The sequence below is a fragment of the Photinus pyralis genome, unplaced genomic scaffold, assembly GCF_008802855.1.
Source record: "Photinus pyralis isolate 1611_PpyrPB1 unplaced genomic scaffold, Ppyr1.3 Ppyr1.4_LG8, whole genome shotgun sequence".
Taxonomy (NCBI): domain Eukaryota; kingdom Metazoa; phylum Arthropoda; class Insecta; order Coleoptera; family Lampyridae; genus Photinus; species Photinus pyralis.
In genome coordinates this window covers 11627345-11653717 of record NW_022170819.1, presented here as the reverse complement: position 1 = coordinate 11653717, position 26373 = coordinate 11627345, and the positions used below count along the sequence as shown (strand labels likewise).

The 26373-nt window shown below is 35.5% G+C and overlaps 2 protein-coding genes across 13 annotated transcripts in view; one reads left to right on the top strand and one right to left on the bottom strand.

Annotated features, from left to right (window-relative positions):
* The window catches only part of LOC116177774 (spore wall protein 2-like), a 35292-nt gene extending 8930 nt beyond the window's left edge, over positions 1-26362 (top strand). For 7 of the 12 annotated variants that reach the window (XM_031496870.1, XM_031496876.1, XM_031496874.1 and 4 more), the window contains 15 exons: positions 85-129; positions 195-245; positions 907-951; positions 1017-1088; positions 4441-4512; positions 9897-9941; positions 10003-10053; positions 22763-22807; positions 22869-22919; positions 24523-24567; positions 24628-24678; positions 25659-25706; positions 25764-25814; positions 26074-26118; positions 26191-26362. In XM_031496870.1, coding sequence (XP_031352730.1) covers positions 85-129; positions 195-245; positions 907-951; positions 1017-1088; positions 4441-4512; positions 9897-9941; positions 10003-10053; positions 22763-22807; positions 22869-22919; positions 24523-24567; positions 24628-24678; positions 25659-25706; positions 25764-25814; positions 26074-26118; positions 26191-26330 — 857 coding nt within the window. In that variant the 3' untranslated portion in view covers positions 26331-26362. The remainder of the gene's footprint in view (positions 1-84; positions 130-194; positions 246-906; positions 952-1016; positions 1089-4440; positions 4513-9896; positions 9942-10002; positions 10054-22762; positions 22808-22868; positions 22920-24522; positions 24568-24627; positions 24679-25658; positions 25707-25763; positions 25815-26073; positions 26119-26190) is intronic. The other 5 variants (XM_031496881.1, XM_031496879.1, XM_031496878.1 and 2 more) reach the window with 4 other exon arrangements.
* Positions 13104-14983, bottom strand: LOC116177786. Its single transcript, XM_031496897.1, has 5 exons — positions 14738-14983; positions 14588-14686; positions 14413-14530; positions 14208-14359; positions 13104-13496 (listed from the first exon to the last, which is right to left on the bottom strand). Exons 1-5 carry the CDS (start codon positions 14805-14807, stop codon positions 13222-13224), a joined length of 714 nt encoding a protein of 237 aa, XP_031352757.1. The 5' UTR covers positions 14808-14983; the 3' UTR covers positions 13104-13221.
* Positions 26363-26373: the final 11 nt, after the last annotated feature.

The following is a 26373-nucleotide window of genomic DNA, read 5'->3' as shown; positions in this document are numbered from 1 at the left end:
TTTACCATCTTCCCAATCAACTTGGTGGATGAATGTCGACTTTGATTAAATTTTGCAACTACCTAATCTTTCTTATTGCAATAGGGGGCAAAGATAATTCAAAAGAAAAGGACGATAAAAAGAAACCTGGTCAGTATAACCTTTTATTTGATATTTCAGTTACTAATTTCTTATTCTTTTATTTTTTGCATTAGGTAACAAACGGGATTCAAGTGAGAAAGATAATTCTTCTGAAGAAGGCAAAGGTCAGTACAACCTTTTCACCCTTTGACTTCAAGTACCTATGTTTATAATTGTATGCAACGTAAATTCAACACGTGATTTATTTGGATATTTATTTATAGAAAGTTTAACCATAAACTAAACCTAAAATGGTCGTTAATTAGGTTGATTTATAACAGTTCAATTAATATTTATGACTTACAATCACATTCATAACAACTAGACAGACTAGATTTAAACACGAGCGCCGATTAGATTTAAAAATTTATCACTTCGACACCAATGTTAAAACTATCGCTGGTACCTAAAGCTTTATCGACCTTATGGCGCCTCGATAACGTTCTAGAAGGTTCGCAACAATATCAACCAGTACTAAATATACTAAAGAGATTTGGAATATTTTTGACTTTTGTAAATTATGAAATCGATCCAAGCCTTTGCCGGTTATCGTGTTCACAGCTTTGAATATAAAATATAGGCTCTCAGACAGATAGACATCATCGACTTCCCTAAAAAGTTTTCATCGCTTTTTTCTGCCGCTTTTAATAAAGTAGGTTGTATGTATGATGGTGTAAACGGGAAGTGTAGATTGACCCTGTGCGCACTAGGTATATATAATAAATTTAGTAAGATAAGGAACACATTCTGGTTACCAACTAATATCTTTATTTTTTATAACATTAGGAGAGAAAGGTGGTTCAAAGGAAAAATATGACAAAAAGAAACCTGGTTTGTATAATGACTTATTTGATACATCGACTGCTAATTTCATATTCCTTTAATTTGTACATTAGGTGACAAACGGGATTCAAAGGAAAACAATTCATCGGAAGAACTTAAAGGCAAAGACGACAGAAAGAGACCAGGTGAGCGCAATTCTCTTCATTTTTTCACTCATAATGGTTGGCTGCTTGGTAATCCATAATGATGTGACTGGCTAACAGAGACAAAATTGCTTTGCACATGTAAAGAGCTAGTTACATTTACAGAGGTTACAAACCCCTCTTGTAGAAAATTAATTGTATTCTCTACGGCACTGGTAAAAATGTTACTGTAACAAAAGTTAATCCCACGGCTAGCTCAGTCATGAATAAATTTTCATTTACTCTTACCTTGTGGAGGGTTGGGTTCTTTATCTCCACTTATGATCTGAAAGTTAAAACCTGATGCTCTAGTTTTACCACTCTCACACAAAGACTCATATAAATCTAATTGTTTGAATATATTCTTGAAGATAATCTCGTTCTTTACTATTTATAATTGCTCCAATACCAGGTACAAACTTCTATTCAAGAACAAATTTACACGTTTACACGAATAGTTATTAATAAACCTAAAAAAATCAATTCACAATTAATGAGAAGTACTTTACCAATATCTTTGGGTTTACTTATCGTTCATAAAATGTACACAAACTGGTTCACAAGATTAAGTCCCGTAAATCCACCTCCTCAGGAAAGTTCGAATGACTTTCAAATACAAATTTCTTATACAAAATTTCCAAAAGCGGTCGACTCTTGTCAATGTAATCAGGAAAGATAATTTAAAAAAATTGACTTTAGGATATACAGAGTGTTACATTTAAAAAATACAAGCTTTGGGTCATATCTCAGAAACAGTGGTTCAAAAATTTTTTTGACTACGCCACTGGATTTCACGTAAAAATATCTAAATAGTCAGTTTTTACCTTTTTTAGCGCATTTCCACAAAAATAAAAAAAAACGCGCTATTGTGGCCACTTTGTCCGTCCGTCCGCTCGTTTTGCGACGCTACTAGTTCTTTATCTTAAGAGCTATTGTTCTACTTTTTTCGCTATTTGGTTCGTTATGGTGTCGAGTTTTGTACCAAGGAAGGAATTTTTTCTGTACCGCTTACAAAAAAAGTTATTGTAAAAAAAACAAAAAACCGTTTTTTACATGTTCCATAATTTTACCCTTTTGCCGTTTATTAACGATCCTAGAGATCGTTTATAATTTTGCATTGCTATCTGTCGCCTGCCGGTTGGTCTCTCCGCCTGTTCCTTTGTCTGTCTGTCCATCTATCTGTCCGTGTGAACGATAACTTTGTTTAGAAATGTTCGATCGCTTTTACATCTCCGTTAGTTATGAACTGAATTGCATAAAATTCAATATGGGCATAGCTTTAGCCATATAATACGCAATGCCAAAAGTTGAATCGAATCGATTCAAAATTCACAGTGCCCTTTTCGCATTTCGACCATTTATAAACCGAATTGCAAACTTTTTTACTTATAAAAGTATTTGAATGAAATTTGATACATAGGCACTTGGAATAAAGGAAAATCAAACGCCATTTTCAAAATTTGGTTTTGCGCATGCGCAGTGCCAACTTTNATAACTTTGTTTAGAAATGTTCGATCGCTTTTACATCTACGTTAGTTATGAACTGAATTGCATGAAATTCAATATGAGCATAGCTTTAGCCATATAATACGCAATGCCAAAAGTTGAATCGAATCGATTCAAAATTCACAGTGCCCTTTTCGCATCTCGACCATTTATAAACCGAAATGCAAACTTTTTTACTTATAAAAGTATTTGATTGAAATTTGATACATAGGCACTTGGAATAAAGGAAAATCAAACGCCAATTTCAAAATTTGGTTTTGCGCATGCGCAGTGCCAACTTTTTTATTTATGGAAGAATTTACACGAAATTTGATACATAGGCACTTGGGATAAAGGAAAATCAAACGCCAATTTCAAAATTTGGTTTTGCGCATGCGCAGGGCCAACTTTTTTATTTATGGAAGAATTTAAACGAAATTTGATACATAGGCACTTGGGATAAAGGAAAATCAAACGTCAATTTCAAAATTTGGTTTTGCGCATGCGCAGTGCCAACTTTTTTATTTATGGAAGAATTTAAACGAAATTTGATACATAGGCACTTAGAATAAAGGAAAATCAAACGCCAATTTCAAAATTTGGTTTTGCGCATGCGCAGTGCCAACTTTTTTATTTATGGAAGAATTTAAACGAAATTTGATACATAGGCACTTGGGATAAGGGAAAATCAAACGCCAATTTCAAAATTTGGTTTTGCGCATGCGCAGTGCCAACTTTTTTATTTATGGAAGAATTTTAACGAAATTTGATACATAGGCACTTGGGATAAAGGAAAATCAAACGCCAATTTCAAAATTTGGTTTTGCGCATGCGCAGTGCCAACTTTTTTATTTTTGGAAGAATTTAAATGAAATGTGATACATAGGCACTTGGAATAAAGGAAAATCTAGCGCCAGTTTCAAAATTTTATTTTGCGCATGCGCAGTGCCAACTTTTTTATCTATGGAACTATTTAAGTGAAATTTGATACTTAGGCGCTTGGAACAAAGGAAAATCTAACATTAGTTTTAAAATTTAGGTTTGCGCATGCGCAGTTCCAACTTTCTTATTTAGAAAAGCATTGAAATGAAATTCTTCTCATAAACTGAAATTGAAGTAGCACGTCAACAATGGATTGCCCATGTGCAACGCTATCTTTCATATTTGTGGCCGGATTTTGCAACGCTATCTTTCATATTTGTGGCCGGATTTTTACGATTTTAACAAAAGTTGCATCTTACAAATGGGAAATGAATGCAAGTGGAAATGCGCTTTATGTAAATCGTTTACGATTACTTTTTAACTTGTTATATTTTACATGGGTACCTAGTAAGATATGGTAACGTCTTAAAAAGTGAAACCTTACCGTTTCACCCTGTATCTCAGAAACAAACGTAGCTAGATGGATTATATTTGCCTGTTATCCCCCCTCCCCCCCCCTTCTCCTTTCCCATCCAACAGTGCGCTTCCCAATCAACTTGGCGATTTTGATTAAATTTTGCATGTACCTGATTTTTCTTATTGCAATAAGGGGCAAAGATAATTCAAAAGAAAAGGATGATAAAAAGAAACCTGGTCTGTATAATGATTTATGTACGACTGCTTGATAATATATAGATTTTATCGTTTATTGAATTCCATGAAATTTTCATGTTGAAGGATTGTTGCAGTCGTACATAAAGCTTTGTATATATCGCGTCCATAAATAGGCTTTATGGGGACCCGCCTTGTTTATTTGTGCCTCGCTCGCAAGCTCGCTCGGCTAAATAAACGGCTCGTCCATAAAGACCCAGTTTATGTATTTGATATATAAATAGCTATTATTTGACACTTCGAGTGCTAATTACATATTCCTTTCATTTTATATTAGGTGACAAACGGGATTCAAAGGAAAACAATTCTTCGGAAGAAGGCAAAGGCAAAGACGACAAAAAGACACCAGGTGAGCGCAATTCTCTTCATTTTTTCGTTTCAAAATGGTTTTAAATATTTACTTGTCAATGTTACTTTCCATTTGAATCTCTACTTTTCTTAAAAATTTTTCGAGATTGTTTACATTTGATGGTATTCTTTCCGTTACCACTAAACGTTTCTCTTCGCAATGGGTAATCGACGGACGACGTACCTGTGACCGTTTTACTTACACTTGAAACAGAGTTCAACACCTTGGGGCCTTAGAAGCGTAATGGCCGGTTTCTGTGCAATTAAAACACTTCATGAATCTGTTCGGTTACCATTTGTTGGTCATCAATTGTGTTAAGTCAGGCTTACCGAAATCTGGAAATGCAGTATTTAAACTCTCGTTAGCGCATATTCCCCTCGTGCCCCAACTATTCCACTTACGAGCCCTCGTTGTCAGTATCACCCGCCATCTTCTTTTTTTCTTCAACACTCACACAGGAAAAAGGAGACAAAATTCGATACTTTATAGAATAAGATAAGAAGACCATAAAGTTTAGTTGCTTCCCATCAAACAGCGCGCTTTACCATCTTTCCAACCAAATTGGTCAATGAATGGCGATTTTGATTAAATTTGGACCGAAAAATACACATTACGTTCTTACTTTTTTTTTTATTTATTTGCGCATCAACCGCGTAGGGTTATTTGCGCTGATATTATGCTTCTGTAATGTAATGACTATAATTGGTGTATGACATTGATAGATTTTAGATAGTTTGTAACGTTTCCGAAGTTGCACTTCTCTCCTAATATTTCTCGAAGGGATCCTTGAATGTGGTGTAGGGAACGCTGGATAGTATACTTGTTACATGAGGTGAAGATGTGACTGACTGTGAGGTCCACATCACATACGTCGCATTTGGGTTTGTCACTTTTATTTAACAAATATTCGTGAGTCATTTTTGTATGTCCTATTCTTAGTCTATTGATTATAACTTGGGCTTTCCGGGTAGATGGTGATGGTAATATTACGTTTACATTTGGTTTAATTTCCCGTAATTTTGAAATTGACGCACTGTATTTATTTTCCCACTCTCGTAATACTTGTTGTTTAATGAAGAATTTAAGGTCACTATGTATGATTACACTTATATTATTTGTGTCGTTATTGGGTTCAATCGCGTTTCTAGCTTCCATGTCTGCTCTTTCATTTCCCTCTATTCCTATATGGGATGGTACCCATACAAAACAGATTTCTTTGTTGGATTCTCCTGATATTCTAAGTTCATTTTTAATAGATTTAATAATTGGATGACTTGGATATAACTTTTGTAAGCTCGTTATTGCACTAAGAGAGTCTGAGATTAAAACGTATTTTCGATGATATTGTCTGTTTACATATTTTACAGCACTATGGATGGCGAATAATTCTGCTGTGTATATGCTGCTGATGGGGGGCATTTTGTATCGTTCGATATCCTGGTCGGATACCAGAGCGGCTCCTACTCCGTGACTAGTTTTTGATGCATCCGTAAATACTGTTGTATATCCCCTTAATTTGGAAATTATTTCGGTGAAGCGTTGGCGTATTATGATGTTATTGGTGTCTATCTTCGGAATTTCTGTAAGGCTAGTATCGATTTGGAGATACTGCTGGGACCATGGCAGGCAGTTCTCAAATTCCAGTGGTGAATGAAGGTTGCAGTTTTTGCTGCGTATACGTTAGACTAAGCTGTTGTCTCCTAATTGTAAGTGGCGGTTCGTTGGCGATGTTATGTAGACTTTCTATTGGACTGGTATGGTAAGCTCCTTGAGCCATCCGTAACGCTTTATTTTGAATTACTTCTAGAGCTTTTGTTACATATGCCTTTGCTGAATCGTATGAAAGGGCTCCATAATCCAATCGTGATCGTATGAACGCCTTATAGATCATCATAAGAGAATCACTGTCTGCTCCCCAGCTTGTGTTAGATAAAGATTTCATGATGTTGAGTGCCTTATTGCATGCTACCTTTAAGTTCGAAATGTGAGGTTTCGAGTTAAGTTTTTGATCAAATGTTACCCCCAGAATTTTTATTTGATCTGTATATTGTATGGTTTGGTTTTTGTATGTTAGTGTGGGATTTGGCTGGTTTGAATTACCCTTTGAGAATAAGATACATTTCGTTTTCTTAGCGGAAAGCTGGAATCCGGTTTTGTTGGACCATTCCTCGAGGCTATTCAGGCAGTTTTGCATACACTCTTGGATTGTATGTGTATTTTTCCCTTTCATGTATATAATTAGGTCGCCTGCATAAAGTCTAACTTTGATTGGGGATTTCACATTGTCCACTACATTGTTGATAGAAATTAGAAACAGGGTGGCGCTTAGAACTGATCCCTGGGGAAAGCCATTTTCTTGTGTCTTGCTTGTTAAATAGGTTCCGTTCGTTCCGACACGAAATTTTCTTGATTTTAAAAAGTTTTTGATAAACATAAGGATGTTTCCCCCGATGTCCCATCTTGATAAACTTGAGAGAGCTAAATGTCTCCAGGCGATGTCATACGCTTTATCAATGTCAAGTCCAATTGCTAAGCATTTCTGATCGTCTATGAATGCTTCATGTATTTCCGCTTCAATATCAACCCGCGCAGCGTGTCGATTGTAGATCTGTTTCTTCGAAATCCGTATTGTTCAGGTGCAATTAAACTTCTACTTTCGAGGGTCCATGTCAGACGTCGAGTAATTATTTTTTCTAATAATTTGCACATCGTCATAGACTAAATAATATAATTTACTCTATGACATCGTGCATGTCAACGATATTGGTCTATATGTGGTGGTGTGGAATAGAGGGGCTTACGTTGAACAGAATTAGGCGCTCGGCTGGCGTTACTAGTCTGCGGGCTATCAAATTTTGTCCTTTTATTCCGATTGATCCGTGATCTCTAAGAAAGTTGTCAACTGTTTAAATATATGCATATTCTTTTATTAGAGACTAGCTGACCCGACGGACGCTTTCCTCTTTCTTAGCTTGAATACCTATTCAATTCGAACTGGAATAAATAATTACAAAAAATGATTTCAAAAAATTTGCTGTGGCTAGCACACTTAGGTACCACCCGCCCCACCTGCGCCTGCCCTTTTATGTGTAAGAATATGTGTAGCAAATTTGGTTTAAATCGGTTCAACCGTTTAGTCGGAAAAGAGATTTTGACACCCTTGCCCCAAAATCTCCCGATCTCTCCCCAAAATAATAAAAAATAAACGCACTCGCTTCTAGTTGCTTTTGGCGATTCAGAGCCAACAACGTACCTTTTTTTGTTGCGCCAAATTTCGTAATTTAAAAGCAATTATTGTATTTCTGGATATGAGTCAAAAAATGTATAGAATCTGGCCCATTTCCGGAAACCAAAGAATGTAGTGACTCTGGTGGCGGTACCAATGGCGTCAATTTCACTTGGCCACTGGCGCAACATAATCCCGGGGCGTCAGTTTTAATCTTAAAAGCCTTGCAATGTGGACACACAAAGTTCTTTGGTCTAATAGCAACGATTTATTGTAAACTGTAATCGATTGCTACGTTATAATTAAATGCAACTTGATAGGGATTAAAGGGGACATTTCTGCGTTGTTCATATCGATTCCGTTAACTTCGTTTCGAGCTTCGCTTTTCTCGTCAGTTTGACTTAAGTACTCGTATAGATGTTTGACTTGTAGGATTACGAATTCTGCGACTTAAGTTCGTGCCATGCTGGTACGTCAGCATCTTGAAAAAACTAAAATTCAACTGAAAATAGAAATTGACTCCCTTGGTGTTTCTGTATAACTATGTACTCGTATACCACGTGTTTAGTCTATCAACATTCAACACTTACCAAAAATGGATATTAGGTATATCAAACTTTTAGTAATACAAAAGGCGTGATTGCGGTGAATAACCTCGAAACTTCTCAAAAAACTCACTGAAATCTTGATAAACTATCCGATCGAATTGACAGCACACTATGATATGAATAAATTAATTTTTTGACGGATATATGCCGCTCCATTGCCGATCGATGTAGCTGTTAAAACAATTGCCGTCGCACCGTCAAACGATGTTTAAATAGTCGATAAGTTTTCTCCAATTTTCCAATTTTCTGCGCGATTTTCTTAGTTGCCGTAAAAAACTTCTACACAGTATTAGAAAACTTAAAAAAAAAGATGAATGAAATCGGTCAAGTCGTTCTAAAGTTATTGCGTGACCAGAAGAAACAGGGGTTCATTTTTATATATAGAGATTCTCGACGATAATATTATGCTTTTGGCATCTATAATTTCTCCCAAGGCCTCCAAGTAATCTTGGAGTTTGAGTTCTTCAATTGAATCAATTAGAATAGCCTGTTCCTTGGTGGGGAAAATTGTGGAAGAGGTTTGACTTAGTACAGATGAATACGATTTTGGATATGGTTGGTTAATTTGTTGGTTTCCCCTGTAGTCAGAACTCAGAAGTCGCCATGGTTCTTTTGCGTTATGGGTAAATTAAGCTGTGCGACGTACCGCCGTTCTATGCCCCAACTCCGTCCCTGCGCTGCTAACATTAGCGAACGCGGGCCGTGATCAGTACAAGCCTCGAACAATGATAACTGATAGATAGCGTTGTTTTGAAGAGGAGTTTATTAAACTAGTTTACGGAATATTGTTATAAGAACTGTATATTTCTTACTAATTTTCTTCAGGTTTGGTTAGGGATTGCATTGCTCTATGTTCCCTGTACCGTACAGTTAGGGTGAGACGTACTATGGGTGCTCCTCTACCCGTCATTAAAGTAAATTATTTTTTTCACTACTAGCGTCTGATGACATGATTATTAACCTTTTTTCCACTTGTAAAGTAGGCTTTCTCGGCATTTGTTCAAAGTGGTTAATAATGTGGACATTATTAACTAGTAGTCAATAATGAGAACTGTCACGCTGTCACTTTTAGAAAACACAACCCGAAATTTCGCTCAATAAACGTTTGGACAAGTTCTCTAAAGTGAATAATTGCCACCATCCGCCATTTCCAGAGAAATTACATACCTAAAATTATCACATTTTGAAAAAATTCGAACGAAATTACTCTTTGAAAATATCTCAATGACAGAACAAAATACGGCCTGTTTGACTTGTACTTCTACGTACTTGATTGACATGTTAAATTAATAAACAAAAAATTCTGTCCAACCGTTCACTTTCTTATCAATATAATATGTTAATTTAGAGGACTTCAAGTGCTAGTAGTGAAAAAAAAAGTATATATACCACGGTAGAGAAGTCTATTATTGCCTTCGCACCTTACACCCCTCGGCGCAAGCGCCTCGAGATGTAATCTTGGTGCTCAGGCAATAATACTGGACTTCTCTACCTTGATATATAATGTACTATTTTCATTTCCGGTATCTAATTTGTTTTTGTTACAATAGCAGACAAAGATAATTCGAAAGAAAAGGATGATAAAAAGAAACCGGGTCAGTATAATGTTTTATTTGGTATTTTGTGTACTAATTTTTTGTTCTTTGTTTACATTAGGCGACAAACGGGATTCAAGTGAGAAGGATAATTCTTCTGAAGAAACCAAAGGTAAGGACAACTTCCTCTCCCTCTTACTTGAACTGTTCAATGGAGGCGTAGCTAGTTTTTAAATTTTGTTTACCAACTGATGGAATACTATTCCAAAGGAGTTGGTCGCTTGGTATTTATGCGTGTTTATATAGGCGGAGAGGGTGGAAAACGAAAACTTCCTCTCCACGATCTGTCAATCAGTCGTTGTGGTGCGTTCAACAGATTCGGAATACCTTCTTTGGGGGAGGAGGAGGGGGGGGGGATAAATGTACCTCTCGTTTTCCATCCTTCAGTAGATATACAGTGAGTTTTTTTTAAATGCGAACATAGGAGTTTACATGCAATGTAATTTTCCTATGTTCGATTAAAAAAAAAACACATCAATCTATGAGGTGTGCGCGGTTCACATTCCCAAAACGCGTAACTTGTGTGACTATGAACAACAACTCACAGTCTTTATGATCAAGAGCACTCGGTAAGATTTTTTTAAATAAGCCATGTGAGGCCATAGCAACTTTAGGATAAATTTTTCTTAAACTTACGATAACTTGACTTCACATGGCACGCGCTGACATCACAATTCATTGTGAACCAACCTTCAATTATTTGTAGGTCATGTGCACCTGGTATTCTACTAATTTGATCTATTCAATACATAAATGAAGAAAATAAGAAAATAAATAACGAAAACAATTACAATAAATGTTCGAAGTGTCCTCCTTGACATTCTAAGCAATAACCTAACCGATTTCGTAATTAAATTGGACGGCGGTATTTTTAAAAATGTGACAGCTGTCAATTGTATCTACTACTCATTTGAACTACTCAATAGATTGATGTGTTTTTTTTAAATCGAACATAGGGAAATTACATTGCATACAAATTCCTATGTTCCCATTTAAAAAAAATTCACTGTATATGCATCGTTTACTTTGACAGATCCCTGTGGAGCTGTTTCTCGAGTTGACTTAATGTCCTGACAATATCTCCTCACTATCGGTTTGATGTATGTACCTACTCTAAGCGTTTCCGTCGCTGACTTGATGCTTGTTGTCAATTCCTTTACAAATATGCCTTACCTGTTGTTATCTCTTTTTGGCGCAGCAACCTCCATTTGATTTAAAACGCCTATAACGTAGAGCATCATTCTTAGTTCACCGCCCGCGGTTCGTAATAGTATATTTCATTACCAGTCCAGAAAGGAAGCTTTTCCCGTGGGCGCATGACGTTCAAGTCATGCAAACACGGGAAAAGCCTTTCTGGACGTGTAATGAACGATATTTTTCATTATACTTCTCTGAAAATAATTATTTACATTGAAGCCGAAATCCAATTTGACAAGAAATTTTGTTGCTTGTCTTATGATGACACACATACATTATTTGCGAAACAAAACGAAACAAAATTTAAGGGTTTTATTAGATGAACAGCAACAGCAAAGAACAAATTAACTAAACAAAATCGAATATAAAATGAAGAAAAAGGTTAACTATTAGGCATTGCCATAGAAATGAACGTTTATGGTACAATTTTGGTTATTAGATATGTTTAGTCCTTGTGTTTTGTCTTTTTGCCCAATTGAAAAGTTGTTTTCGGTCGCTGAAAGAATTGGCATTGCTGATGTAATGTACGCCTGAGAACTTTCTTGGGGAATACGGCTCGTGGTTCCGATCTCCACAATTTCCGATATAGTTCGAACGTCCGAATCTCTCGATGTACTGCATTCGTTAGGACGATTAAACAATCTAGAGGATATATCAATTTTTCTGTTTAATGACTCATCTATGTACCCTTCGGCTACTGCTGATGAACGCCAACCTCCATGTCGCTTAAGAGTTAACAAATCAGCTCCACCTTCTACTAACATCGACGCTGAAGATCGTCTTAAGCCGTGTCCCGTATATTCAGTGGGATTTTTTAAATTCAAATATTCTGCAATTTGCCGTGTAGTTCCACTAATAGTATGGCACCCAACGTTCTGCTTATAACATTTACCATTACGATACGCAATAAAAAACTTCTGGCTTGCAATATCTTTAGGACGTAATGCCACATATTTTCGAACTAGTTTACAGGGCTGGAATGAACACCCTTCTTCAGTTATGGTGAAGCTTCTAGACCTATGAGTTTTTCCGTCCCGAAGGAAAACCACTAAAAAACGCCCATTATCTTCAACATCGTCAATAGTCAAGCGAATTAAATCGTCTCGTCTGCAAGCTCCGAAAATTCCGAACACTAGAATAACCTTAGTAAGTAACCATTTTACATCTGCAGCTTCATTCAAAAATTGAGTAACTTGCTCCCTTGTTAGAACTTTTGATTTTTTTGGAATGTAGCCGACGGTCTGACGTTTCAAAAAGGCGATGGTTTTACAGAATTTGCTAGCGTCCACATTTTCTTTTATTGCAAGACAACTCTTGATCATTGAAAACCTACTCCATAACGTACTTGGTTTCATAGATTTTCCCTTTTTCGATAAATATACCAGCAAAACATCATCCACAACTTTTATCACGTTTTCTTCCACGCACCACTTACGAAATTCTTCATATTCCTTTTCGTATCTTTCCTTTGATTTTGCTGGTAATAATTGGGAACTGGCTTCTGCAGCTTCTCTTAGTATATTAGCGGGAATTTCGACTTCTTCAAAATCCATTTTAACACAATGGTATAAATAAGAATCGGTTGACAATTACGTATGTCAAAGTTAAGTTGCGGTATGCATGGAAACGCATAGGACTCGTAGATGGGGCTAGTTATGGCAGACTTGATTATTCGTAGCGCACCGGAAAAAAGTTTTCCCGTGCGCCCGCACGGGAATACCCTACCTTCGGTGCGCGTGGCATACATAAAAGGACAGCACTTTCGGAGAGGTATAATGAAAAACTAGTTACGCCCTTGCTCTCTAACCTTAATGCCATATGTTAGAACGGCAAAGATGTGTTAGGTATAATATAAGCGCGTGCTAATCCGATATGCGAACTTACTCATTTTAGTGATTATAGTAGGTAGGTATTTTTCATGGGAGAGCTGTAGGTAGGTAGTAAGGTAGATATATAAACAAAGAATATTGGTACGTAACTACAGGTGTATTTACTATATATCTATACTATGGTTTCCATAAGTATTTCGAGTAACGAAGTAACTACCTCACAGTAACAAAAGTAACAGATTTAAGTGCTTAGGCTAGTAAGGTTCCTTGTCAAAAATGAGGTCGTTTGCTATATTTTTGTAAACATGTGCATACACTTTCGTATATTCACCAGTCGCATCCTCAAAGATAGCGGGCCAATTGGCATTATAAACCGTGTTAATTCTCTCATCTAATTTCGAGTCTCCAGTTTCAAAGCGGGCCGACATTCCACCCATAGTTAATGAAACTTTACTGTCCGTTGCGGTAAAATTAGCATCGGGATCAAAAGTAACTCCACCGGAAAGCGTCAGTGTACCGTTGTAATCCTCTAAAAAACGGGCAAACATATTTAGGTATGGGGTAAATAATTGTTTAGTTTTATCTGAGACCGGATGCTCCTAAAATATTTTTTATATCTAAAAACGTTTAAATATCAAACACCAAGGACGTTTGGTCAATGTCGTTCGAGTTTACAGTACTTGATTATAAGGTAACAAACTCGTCTGCCATTTTGTATCCCACTGACAGTAGCTTAAAAATGTGCACAAAAAAACTGGTTAAGGGGTACAGTGCATTAATAACCGTCAAAAATCAACGTTTTGCTAGCGTTAGGTAATTGTCAGTAAGCTCCAAAATGGCGGACGACAGAAGCGGACGACAGAAGCGGACGAATCAGCTGTGATAGGTATATATAATTTTGACTAATTTTGATATTTGACTTGTTGGTTGGTGCGCATTCAGTTTAAATGTCCGACGTCGGCTTACTCTCCCTATATTTATAACAAAAAGGATTATTCCGACGTTTAATTGAGAGTTGCGACATTGAACTGTCAAACTTAATTGATTTTGGAGTTAGATTTATGACTAACGTGACAATCGCCAAACGTCATCCGACATAGCTTACTACATTAATTTTCTGTCACTCCCAACTTGCCGGTATGAAAGAGAGATAACCTATACAAGCTTGGCTTGGCTAAAAGACGACCCCAATAAAGAGGCCTTCAGTCTCAGATAAAAAGATAAATAACAAATGTCTTACTGTGGTGATATGTTACTTTTCCTTTACTGGCAATATCGACATTAAGTAATTTACTACCAGGTTCAAACTCATAGTCGCTAACAAACAGAACTTCCGGAACATGAAACTCTAGTACAAGCTTCCATGTTTCCAAGATTTCATTTGCTTCTAATCTATAACCAGAACTTTAGATTTGCAGAGCAGATGGTGATGATTCATTACTTACCCTGCCTTGAGAATTTTCGCTTGATGATGATTGTACAACTTGATATTCTGGTAATGCTGGTCATAGCTTAGCAGTTTGGTTCCTTTAATCGTCCACTGTTTTATTTCAATGGGTTTGTCTAATGGGGTAAGTTAAGTAGCAATATTGGGAGATAACTGTTACCTGTTATACTCACCACTTGGTATAAGAGCGACAACTCTTTGTGCATTCAATAGTAAGCATGCGTTGTTATTTTCTACCGCATCTTCTTCCATACATTGCTTAAAGTACACTCCTGAAATTCAGACATATAAGATACCTAGGTGATCTTCACCCGATTTCTTACTCGTTTTTGGATTTATCCCTGCATTCACCAATAGAATATTCGCAAAGAAAAGTAGATAAATTCCAGTCATTATATAGACCGAGATTTAGACACTAAGTAATTGATTGTGTATTTATTTTCTCCGAATAATATGCTGCCCTGTTGAACCTTTGTATACGAGATATGAGATACTAACTCATTAAAAAGTAATTTATCGGTGATATTTATCGTATTTTTGTCTAATAATAGATACCATATCAAGCATATTTGGTAAAATATTAACGTTCTGATTGAGTAATGTCACAGATATACGATATACATTGAACTATATACTCTGTAACTGAAACGGCATCGCCCGTAATCAGCCGTTGCCAGGGGCCGTGGCGAATTTTTGTGAGAGAGAGATGGGTAGAGGTAGGTATCCCTTACCTTGTTCCACTCATGTGGGCTTATGGGATGGTTTATACAACGTCTTACATTTTGCTTATTTTTGTCTAAAATAAGTTATTAAGAGATTTGCAAGAATGGTCATGAATTATGTTGCATATACGTGCAATCATTTTTATAATAAAAATTAAAATATTCAATTTCATGTGTACGTTTTGATAACATTTTTCAACCTCGACGCGCGCATTTAATATTTTTGGGCATGACGGCATTTGCACCGCTCAGATTTCTTTACTAATGTACCTCACACTCATTTATACTGTCCTTATGAATGATAATTCTTCTTTCCCACTCTTTAATACTAATTCAATAGGGCATTCCACTCGCTAGAGAGCATCATATGAAGAAAAGCGTTAACGCCGCCAAAACCTATAAAGCCGTTTTGACTTAGGTACTAATTTGAATATGAAGTTCTTTATTATTTAATTTTTCACTTAACATTATTATTGATACTGCTCACTAATGGGGCGAAAAATACCTTTAAGGATTGATTTTTTTATTTATTAGCGATTCCTTCGACCTACAATGACCGTACATTAGGAGGCGTCAAAGTGTAAAGATAAAATATAAAAGCATACACATATCACACAGGTATATCACAAAAGTTATAGTAGAAAATATCACGGTTTGCATTTTCTACATCCATATCCATCCACATATGCTTTAGGTGTAGAAGCAGTTACTATGGAAAACTTTTGTATGTCCCTACGAAATATTCCGAAGGATTTGCAGGTCTTGAGTTTTTCTGGGGCCAAGTTATAAAGATGAGTTCCGGAAAATATGGGAGACCTTCTGACCTCATATAACGCGGCGTACGTTTCATTTTGGAACAAAACTCGGTTATATAAGTAGCGCAATTAACCGTCTGATCCAATTACCGTGGTTAGATGCGCCAGAAACCTTTCGCTACTCATAAACGAAATTTGCACTACTCAAGCCGCTAACTGTGGATGTTCCAATGGGTATTTGTCCTGAATTCTTCTATGCTGTCGATGGCACCACCAACACTACAACTTGTGTATTTGGTAGTTACGTTGGATGTGTCAAGGTATAGGTAGTTCCGAAAACAAAGGATCCATCGGGCTGTTAGACAAATTCCAGTCGCGTACGAGAAACAAACGTTCCATAAGACCAGTATAAGACATTCGTGTTAATTCGTTTCCATCTAATGGCAATGCGGTGACCACTACGAGTAAATTGAATTTTTGCTCTTAATGATTCTTTAAACTCATTTTATTCTGAAAAAAAGTGCTTTTTTAGATTTACTTTTACCTCGACGCCAATTGTAATATATTAGCGAGTATATTAGGTACCTCCTTGCTAATATATTATGTAAAGGGTACGTTACAAATGAACACAACCAATGTTTATAACTTTATTTTACGTTAATAAGCAAATGGAATGCGTCGAGCCACCATGAATGACATTAGTTAACATTATACTTTTGTAACTACAAGAATCAAGTAGGTGAGTGAGAAATGGCGCAGTTTACCACATTATTAAGTATATATTTTAAGATATTCCATTAACAAATAGATATTGGCTCTTATAAAAGCATCGGCAAGCATTTATCTTTATCTTTCTAATCTAAGGCCTCAACCCAACCTCCCAGTTTATGTACTTATCTGTATTTTTAACCAAATACGTGTGATCGGTCCTGCATATGCAATACAAAACAATGTGCCAGACAAGGATGAGAATACCTACGTTATGCTGGTTGCCTAAAATCATTGCGTTCCAGTTACAGAGTATATATACGATTTTTTGACAAAAAAAGCCCGGTAATTTGATAACTATGCAAAATAGTTATTTTTAGGCTATCATCACAAAAACGTTGATTTTGTGGACGCTTTTGCGGCCATAAAGTTTAACTTTATTGTACGCTTCTGTCAAACTTTACTTTATTGTACACATCTGTCAAACTGTACCTACTTATTTGAAACTGATGTGTGAGAAACAGTAATCTGTTTAATACAAAGCGTCTATCTGGTCTAGCCCCATCAAGGATTGGGCCATCCACGTGCGTTTTTTTCATTTTCGGACTTGTAGGAATGTTTCACACTATTTTGCATAATCACAACGTTCACATTTAAAATTATAGTTTGACGTTTCAATCTTTGCTGCTTGCAGACCTTTTTGAAGTGTAGAACCAAAACATGAGGAAGATGTTATTGCTTACATTATTATGCGAAGAATCACCAGCAATTAAACGAGAACACAAGTAGCTACCTATACCTGCCATCAAAGTAGGTAATCAGGTTTCTAGTAATTGTACAGCATGTTAACTATAAGGTCTTGGAAGCCACAGTTACGAAGGACCTATTGCATTTGACATTATTAAAATCTTGTGCAATGGAGGAAGTTGCGATTGTACTTTTACTCTCAAACGCCAGCTCTTATATCATATATGGCTTAGGTTCGCAAGCTTGCAGCTTCCAAAATTTCATCCTGAACTGTCGCTATCACCCATTTTGATACGCACAAAACACACGCAAAGATGCTAATTATAATTTATTACATATGACAGAAATTGCTTTGTTTTTAATTGTCTAAGATAACTATATGATTTTCAGAAAAAATATGTTTATGAGCAAATTTTTGAATTCTTTTTTGATGATCGCCTAAAAAATGTTGTGTGCACCTTGGCCAAAAGTGATTTGTTAGCCCTCATCTGAATTGCGGCCTCGGCTACCGCCTCGGCCACAAACAGCAGCTTCGGCCAAAAAAGATCACTTTTACGGCCTTGGTACACAAATAACTATTGTGGACCAAGGCCGTAAAAGTGATCTTTTTTGGCCGAAGCTGCTGTTTCATTCAGATGAGGCCTAACAAATCACTTTTGGCGATCATCAAAAAAGAATTCAAAAATTTGCTCATAAACATATTTTTTCTGAAAATCATAGTTATCTTAGACAATTAAAAAAACAAAGCATTTCCTGTCGTATGTAATTATAATTAGCATCTTTGCGTGTGTGCGTATCAAAATGGGTGATAGCGACAGTTCAGATACCCCAAATGAAATTTTGGAAGCTGTAAGCGTTGCGACCCTAAGTCATATACGTATGATATAAGAGCAGGCGTTTGAGAGTAAAAGTACAATCGCAACTTCCTCCGTTGCACAAGATTTTAATAATGTCAAATGCAATAGGTCCTTCGTAACTGTAGCTTCCAAGACCTTATAGTTAACATGTTGTACAATTATTGGAAACCTGATTACCTACTTTGATGGTAGGTATAGGTAGCTACTTGTGTTCTCGGTTAATTGCTGGTGATTCTTCGTATAATAATGTAAGCAATAACATCTTCCTCATGTTTTGGTTCTACACTTCAAAAAGTTCTGCAAGCAGCAAAGATTGAAACGTCAAACTATAATTTTAAATGTGAACATTGTGATTATGCAAAATAATGTGAAACATTCCTACAAGTCCGAAAATGAAAAAAACGCACGTAGATGACCCAATCCTTAATGGGGCTAGACCAGATAGACGCTTTGTATCAAACAGATTACTGTTTCTCACACATCAGTTTCAAATAAGTACCTAGGTACAGTTTGACAGATGTGTACAATAAAGTAAAGTTTGACAGAAGCGTACAATAAAGTGAAACTTTATGGCCGCAAAAGCGACCACAAAATCAACGTTTTTGTGATGATAGCCTATAATTGACTAACCTGTTGAGAAGCGAGATGCTATAGATTTCAGTCTATGAATTTGAACGTTTTTCGTATTTAGGTTTTTGCTCAAAGTTTTCAACTTTTCAACAATGTAATACCTATTATTTCTACGTAATTTTTGTGGTGATGGTATTTTCAAAATTTCTGTACATAAAGTAGAATTTGTGGTTGAATATGGAGTTTTCGCAAACATGTTTGAATTGGGTGGAATAGGTACTTCTCGTTTCTTTGAACGTTTGATTGCAGTATGAGGTAGAAGGGCCATCTTCTTTGTAATTTAAATCTTGAAAAAATGTATCAGTCATTTTAACGACAAAAAATAACATGGTTACCTTGTTTTGAGTAAGGCAAAGGAATTTAATTGATTCTCAATAACTTTCGATTGCCGTTTTTGTAAATATCCCATGAATTAAAGTGATTTTCACAAACGATTTTATATTTTAATTCTTCATCGTCTAGCCCGCCAATAACAGAATGTCCACCATTTATTTTCCATATGTTGCCATTCGAGGTTTGTTTTTGATAGGAAATTTAAAATAACTAATGTTTTTAGTTTTCATTATTTTATCCAAAATTCGGCAATATCTCCAAATACCAAAATCATGTTAAGCCATGAACATTTTCTAAAGAATTGACACAGACGGAGTCGGACGCTCACTAAAATGGATGGAAAACAAATATCGCGTACAGTTATTTCCGCCGTCGTTTATTATAAATACTTTTTTCTATTTCGGTGTTACAATGACTATTCAATTCATCTAACATTTGTCACATTTCAACCAGTGAAACGTCTCGATTTCAAATTGCTGCGCCAATGGGAACGAATTATAGTGATAATTGCACGTGTGGTATTTCAGCGATAATTTCACGTGTGGTATTTCAGCGACAATTCAATGCGATTATTCAATGACATTTGTCAAACTTCCACCAGTGAAATGACGCGAAATTTTGTCGTATTAACGGGAACATTCTTCTTAGTTTGTTAATCAATTTCGACAACCGTCTTATCACCACATCTTTTAATTTAATCACTCATAACGAATTAGCTTGGAGCACAAAAGTTCGAATAGAATCAATAGCAAAATGAAAAGCAACTTCCATAATTTATTTTGACGTTTATTGTTGTCATGGAAATACATTCGCGTGGGTAATTTATTATGCTTAATTTTTCTTTTGATTCATTGAATAGTCCTCCGAATACCATACGTAGTCGAAGTATTTGTAGATTATTTTTGAGCTGCTGCTCCACTCATGCTAGTTACGCTTTTTAATACCACTCGCGAGTAACTAGCATTCGTGACAGCACCTCAAAAATATTCGACAATACTTCGACTACTTATGGTATTATATATGAGAATTTTGTGCAACTGTTTTCGGCAAAAACAGTGTTTCAATGAGTTCCATTGTAACATTGTTTTTGGTAACTTTTCATCTCTAAGTTGGCAGTTCGCCAAGACGTCAACGTCAAATCATTAGATGTGAAATCAAATTACGTAAAATTTATGTGTTTTCCTTGATTTTTGGTACACGAAGAACTTAATACATTCCAAATCAGCAGTTTACACATCCACCATAAATAAATTTATCTACGAATAAAAAATTACACATTCACGGAATTTAAAGTTTCCAAATGTCAGTGTTGTGTTTATCTACGCTGCCAACTTAAAATTTGTCAACGTAAATGGTGTTGCCAACTTAAGACATATTAATTCTAAAGTTTCCTGTAGTTTTTCATAATTACTTTTTAATTAAATTAAAGCCCGGAAATAGAAAAAATAGTATGAAAAACACGTGTTACAATGCTTTATTATAATACTCCTATCTTGTGGACACTCGTGGCTCCGCTTCGCTACGCCACTCGTGCCACAAAATAGTCGTATTACAATAGGTCGCATTGTAACACTTGTCTTTCAATATACTATTTCCTCAGTGAATAAATTTTACAAAAACAATTATTGACAGTTGTCATAAACTGATATTCATTTCGAATTGAATAACGAATAACGAATTTTTGATAAAAAAATCCGATACAACTGAATACCGAACGATCTTCAAGATCTTCACGCATCCATCATTGTTACAACGCGCCTTAAGGGGTTGATTCTGTTCCACCAGATCGGAATAGCTTGTAAAACAAATTGTTTGAAACGGAGTTAGTTTTACTTTTATTCGAGGTGCCTAGATACAAAATTTCGCTTAAAAATCTTAACAAAAAAACAAGATTGCGCATGCGCAAAACCATTTTTTGATTCGGCGTTAGTTTTACTTTAACTCGAGGTGCCTACATATTAAATTTCAATTAAATATCTTAACAAATAAAGAAAATTGAGATTGCGCAAATTGGGTTGGGTTGCGCATGCTCATTTTTTTATATTCATCTGCATAGTTACCTGGGGCTTAAGAGACATTTACTAACACAGAAAACCGTGCATTCACATGTTCTTTGTAACAAGAATTATAAAGAAGCCCTTTTCTGGAGGTTTGAGCAGTATTTGGACTGTAATTTTTTGCCCCGTTAGTCTACGTAGCTGAAAAACAATAGCAACCTTTCTTATATCCTTAAGAACAGCTGTTTCAATTTTCAAAGCGATCGAACGTTTCTATACAAAGTTATTCAGTTATGATTTATAGTGCACACGGACAGACGAACAGACAGCAATTCAAAATTATATACAATCTCGAAGATCGTTAATAATGAGAAATACAACTGAAAATGAACTAATTCGTATATCATTAGATAAAGAAAAAAAATCTTTCTGTACAAACTTTCATTCTTGTAGAAATGAGGCATGTACATATTATTTATTAACATGTTCAGAACATTGTTGCAAATTTAGGCAACACCGCCGATGCGGTAGATTACAGTTTTGTTTACTTGCACTATCAAAACAATAAAATGGCAGAATATCAGCTTTGTAGAAATGAGTGCACAAAAAATATCGCTGCCTCCTGGACTATTATGAACGTTAAAATGACTGTAAGTGCCGATTTCTTATAACTGACTTTGACAACCAACAAAAGCACGAATTAATTGTCTTTAACCTTTTTATCAGTTGTCGATTTATTTATAATGTTATTAACCCCTTGTATAAACCAATTAGCTGCACAACTCTTTTTAATGTATCTTGCCACTCCAAAAAATAGCACAGCGAAATGTTTTGTACCTCGGACCCCAACGCTTGCGTGGTAATACAATTTATTGAGATGCGAGCACTTTAATCCGATTGTGCAATGACCCGAAATTATTCACGTACGTGTTAAGAAAGTAACTTATTCGCACTGTATTTTCAGTAGAATATAAATCCGACGTTTATTGGTTTTCGCTGCGCAATGAAGTTCTTTTCTATACCAACTAGCCACCTACTGTTAATTTACTTAAATTGGGAACTCGTAGCAAATTTTTGAAAACACTTTGGCACTAAAATATAACGATACCGTGGCTATAATGATTCTTTTTGTTGTGGCTTTCAAATTAACAAACGTTACGCTATGTAATGAATTACATAGATTCACCTCGACTGCTTGGTGAAGAATGCCGCTCTCTCACCGCATTTGTCATAGTCCATTCGTCGATCTGAAAACGAACGACCCCCCAAAGAACCCAACTTTGACTGCGATTTTTCTAGATGAGTACCAACCTTTCTCATGCTCCATAATGTTTTGACTCTTATCTGCTTGACCACTCATTTCTTATGTTAACGTGCTTTATTTTCTCGAATAGTTCTTCCATATGAAGCGGTACCTGTACAAAATTTTTTATACCGACAAACTTGTGGAATTTAAATCTACAAACCCGAAAACGACCACGTGTTACAATTCTACTACTAAATACACTTACAACACTCTGTCCACTATATCATAAAGTCAGTAGAAGTAAATGATTTTTTTATATCTATACCATATCTACACAGTTTTTGTTATTACAGGAAGCAAAGCTGATTCGAAAGAAAAGGATGATAAAAAGAAACCTGGTTTGTATAATGTATTAATTGATAGGTAGTTAATGTATTAATTTCAATTTTTTTACATTAGGCGATAAACGGGATTCAAGTGAAAAGGGTAATTCTTCTGAAGAAGACAAAGGTGAGCACAATCCCTTTTGCCCTTTTATTGCTAGTGTATTTGTATTGCAACGTCAATTGAATACGTGATTGCTTTAAATGTTTATTTATATAAAATTGATCATCAATATTTACAAGAGACTACCTGTACTATCGACGATAAACTAAATCTAAAAAGGTCCATTAGGAACGTTAAAATGACTTCAAGTGTCGATTTCTTATACAAAAGCCCAAAAAAATCAACTCCTGTTCTTAGACAATACAAAAAATTCAATTTACTACATTTATCGATGAGTTGGAATATTCTCCCATTGACAGTTGATTTTCTCCTTTGGAAAGGTAGCAGCAATTTGGAAAATTGGATGGTTGAACGCCTTTTTTACAACACATTCGGACCTTTTGTATCGGCTAGTAAAAAATATTTGGTTACTCGTTGAAAGTGAATCTAACAAAATGATTAACGAATTTGAAACAGGCACAACCGCGCGTCTGGTTCCAATTTATTAGTTCCAATTTGGTTTATTGACTGGAATGATTACCAATATTCCGTAGTACAGAAACGTCCAAAATTACCCTTATAATTGACTTTGATAGCCAACAAAAGCACGAATTAATTGTCTTTAACCTTTTTATCAGTTGCCGTTATATGTATAATTTTATTAACACCTTGGATAAACAAATTAGGTGCACAACTTTAATTAATAAACCGTTTTTTAAGGTAACTTGCCACTCCAAATATAGCACAACGAAATGTTTTGCACCTTGGACCCTAACCCTTTCGTGGTAACAATATATTTAGATGTGAACCCTTTAATTCGATTATGCAATGACCCCAAATTATTCACACATTATTTTCAGTAGAACAAATCCGCCGTCCATTGGTTTTCGCTGCGCAATAAAGTTTTCTTTCCACACAAACCAAGCTACTTATTGTTAATTTACTTATAATGGCTACTTGTGTAATAAATTTAGAAGACACTCACGTCAATAAACTCTTCAAAATGGTGGCACAGTTTCTCTAGTAATTCAGTAATTACTTTCAACTTTGGCACTAAAATATAACATACGATACTGCGGCGAATGATTCTTTCGTATCCTTCGATGACACGAACTCGTTTTGGCTTTCAAATTAATAGAAACGTTACGCTATGTAAAAAATGTAGCACTTGAGTTACGGAGATTCACGTGGACTACTTTGTGAAAAATTTCGCTTTCTGACCACATTTGTTGCCCCAGAGATCCCGACTTCGGATGAGTTTTTTCTGCATGGGTATAGTATAGCGGAGAGTAGCTATGCCTCTCATGCTCCGTAGTGACGGATTTTAAAACCGGCCACATTGTAGCGTTTTGACTCTTATCAGCTTGAACATTCGTTTCTTATCTTAACGTGTTTTGTTTTCTGGAATATAAGTTCTGTGCCCTTTCCATATGAAGCGGTACCTATATAACATTTTCTATCCCGGAAACTTGTAGAATTTAAATCTTCAAAACCTAAAGCAACCACATGTTACATTGTACTACTAAATGCACTTACAACACTCTGTCCACTATATCATAAAGTCAGTAAGAAGTAAATGATTTTTTATATCTATACCATATCTACATAATTTTTGTTATTACAACAGGAGGCAAAGGCGGTTTAAAAGAAAAGGATGATAAAAAGAAACCAGGTTAGTATAATGTTTTATTTGATGGTTCACGTACTAATTTCTGTTTTTTTCTTAACATAGGCGATAAACGGGATTCAAGTGAGAAGGGTAATTCTTCTGAAGAAAACAAAGGTGAGCACAACCCTTTTTGCCATCTTGTACGTGTGTTTGTATTGCAACGTAAATTGAATACGTGATTTCTTTAAATGTTTATTTATATAAAATTGATTATTAATATTTACAAGAGACTACCTGCACTGTCGACGATAAACTAAATGTAAAACGGTCCATTAGGAATGTTAAAATGATTTCAAGTGACGATTTCTTATCCAAAAGCCAAACAAATCGACTCGTGCTTTTACACAATCCAGAAAGTTCAAATTACTTACATTTATCGATGAGTTGGAATATTCTCCCATTGACAGTTGATCTTCTCCATTGGACGAGTAGCACTAATTTGGAAAATTGGATGGTGGAACGCCTTTTTTACAATACAATTTTAATTATAACTGACTTTGATTGCCAACAAAAGCACGAATTAGTTGTCTTTAACATTTTTATCAGTTGCCGTTTTATTTATAATTTTATTGACACCTTGTATTAGCTGCACAATTTTGATTAATAAAGTGTTTTTTAACGTAACTGACCACTCCAAATATAGCGCAACGAAATGTTTTGCACCTTGGACCCTAACGCTTTCGTGGTAACAATTTATTTGGATACGAGCACTGTAATCCGATTGTGCAATAACCTGAAAGAATTCACGGACGTGTTAAGAAAGTAACTTATTCGCACTGTATTTTCAGTAGAATATAAAGTCGGCGTGAAGTTCTCTTTCTACACAAACCAGCCACCTACTGTTAATTTACTTAAAATGGGCACTCGTAACAAATTTAAAGAGCACTTTAAACTTTGGCACTAAAATATGACATACGATACCGTGGCTATACTTAATGGTTATTTCGTATCCTTCGATGACACGAACTCGTTTTGGCTTTCAAACTTACACTTACACGCTTACAACACTCTGTCCACTATATCATAAAGTCAGTAGAAGTAAATGATTCTTTTATATCTATACCATATCTACACAATTTTTGTTATTACAATAGGAGGCAAAGGTGATTCGAAAGAGAAGGATGATCAAAAGAAACCTGATGGTTAGTATAATGTTTTATTTGGTAGTTCATGTACTAATTTCTGTTTTTTTTACATAGGCGATAAACGGGATTCAAGTGAGAAGGGTAATTCTTCTGAAGAAGACAAAGGTGAGCACAATCCCCTTTGCCCTTTTACTGTAAGTGTGTTTGTATTGAAACTGAAATATCTTCAAAATTATTATTAATATTTACAAGAGACTACCACTATCGACGATAAACTTAAATCTAAGACGGTCAATTAACAGAATAATTTATAACAGCTCAAATATCAACCTGGAACAACACTTACAACACTGTCTAAAAGTCAGTAAATAAGTAAACGAAAGCTTTATTGCAAATATCTAAATAAATTTTTTCATTACAATAGGAAACAAAGGTGACTCGAAAGAAAAAGATGATAAAAAGAAACCTGGTCAGTACCTATAACGTTTTATATCTTAATATTTTATGTACTAACTTCTTGTTCTCTTATACTTTATATTAGGTGACAAACAGGATTCAAGTGAGAAGGGTAATTCTTCTGAAGAAGGCCAAGGTGAGCACAACCCTCTTTGCCTTTTTAATTGTTTGCAACGTAATTACGTGATTTATTTAAACGTTTATTTATATAAAATTAATTATTAGTATTTACAAGAACTAACATAAAACGGTTTATAGATAGATTGAT